At 38.8% G+C, this 1690-nt stretch overlaps 1 protein-coding gene across 1 annotated transcript in view; it reads right to left on the bottom strand.

The window, feature by feature from the left end:
- The window catches only part of LOC110097020 (bZIP transcription factor 23-like), a 14821-nt gene extending 14420 nt beyond the window's left edge, over positions 1-401 (bottom strand). The window contains 1 exon segment of the mRNA XM_028696522.1: positions 249-401. Coding sequence (XP_028552355.1) covers positions 249-401 — 153 coding nt within the window.
- Between the last annotated feature and the right edge of the window lie 1289 nt (positions 402-1690).

Consider the following 1690-nt stretch of genomic DNA (forward strand, 5'->3'; position numbering starts at 1 on the left):
CGTAGAAGGAGCGCGCCTCTCTTAACCCCATAACTCTCCTTAGCGAACGTCCTTACCTTCTTGCGGAATGTGCAAGAGATAACTGCCACCTTCTTTGAACTACGCGAAATGAGCAACCACTGGTCGCTCAGACGACACAATGCTAGGGGTCTCATTGATGCTGAAGTGAAGAGCGAAGCACGTTACTTTACCGGCCAAAACTCCTCTTGGGCGAGTATGGTTCACAAAAAAACGCATGTGCGCAAAACCAAAAACAGCAGGTTGTCGGGTCCGGGCGTCTTTTCTATTCCCTGGCTAATTGTGCCTGAATGACTTGGTGCCGAACGAAGCAGGAACGTATCGTTCATCAACGGAACAAATAAAAGTTCCTTACGCTGAGGCAAAGGATGGGCTGTACGCATGTGTACCAGAAGCGTGGGAGACAGGCGGGTATTTTTAATTTGGTCGGTGTCTTACTACAATTCCAGTTGCACACTTACTGTTTCCTACACGCGCAGCCGATTACCCGACCGGACAGGACCCGGGATTGTTATGTAAGAGCTGATTTCTGCAAACGGAGATATTGCTCGACAATAACGAGAAATATCATTATGAATGAAGACCACTACTAAAATAGCCAAGTTTTGCTAGGTATTGGCTTAGTATTGCTCGGTATTGCTAGATATTGGTTCTTGACAGAATGGTATATTCTCGTTATTGTCAAGCAATACCTAGCATACTAAGCATACGATAATTGCCTAGCAATTAATGCTAACGATACAATAATCGGGTTTCAGGTTCGGGTCGGGTCGTCGGGCTTTGCGCAAAGAGTAAGAAGCACGTGGCGATATGTTATTGGCCTCGGGATGTACGAGCTAACGTTCGGTCGCTCATCGGACTAATAATTGTTCACGATACGCCGAGGCACTTCAATTATTTTCTTTCATAAGCATTTTATCAACGAAACAAACTCATTTCACTTCAAAATAGTAAAATACCTAAATTTATAACGCTAATCGAACTTTTCTTAACGTAAAAAAGTAAAAGGGGATATTATCAGATGAATAACCTTAAGTAATATATAATATATAGGTATAACTTAAATAAAAAAATATATATGGTGTAGTGTCGCATCATTGTGTGCGACCGCTCAAATACGAGGTATTATTGACTAGTCTGCAACCTGTTCACGCTTGCTTTCTTCTGATGTGTGGATTGTAGATTTTCATTAAATGAGGATAATTCGAATGCGGGAATAGGCATCACCTTCCGCGTAAGATTGCAACAAATGGTTGGGTGGCGGCAGTCGTGCTAGTTCACTCTTGCAATATTAATGATCATTTGATGTCCCCGTATTGCAAGGATCAAGAAATCGTATCGTTAGTTGTTATGCTTCTCTATTATTATTTTATTAATATGATAACTTGTCTTATGAGTCAATGTCCCTAGCTACAATTGTTGTCGCAACTTAAAAAAAAAAAAAAAGATTAAAAACAGTGCAAATGCATAGTTTTTTAATCAATAAAAATATAGAGTTGCCATAACATTTGTAAGTTTAGTATCATTAATTATATCTGAATTATTAATAATGTGGTAATACTAATTTATCGTGAATAGAACTAGTAGGATTGAGGTTTTTTTATAATCGTTTTGATAACATTATAACTGCTTATGTAGTAGAATTCATTTTTTAAAGTATAGTATGAAGATC

This window comes from Dendrobium catenatum, unplaced genomic scaffold, assembly GCF_001605985.2.
Source record: "Dendrobium catenatum unplaced genomic scaffold, ASM160598v2 fragScaff_scaffold_760, whole genome shotgun sequence".
In the NCBI taxonomy this organism is placed as follows: Eukaryota; Viridiplantae; Streptophyta; class Magnoliopsida; order Asparagales; family Orchidaceae; genus Dendrobium; species Dendrobium catenatum.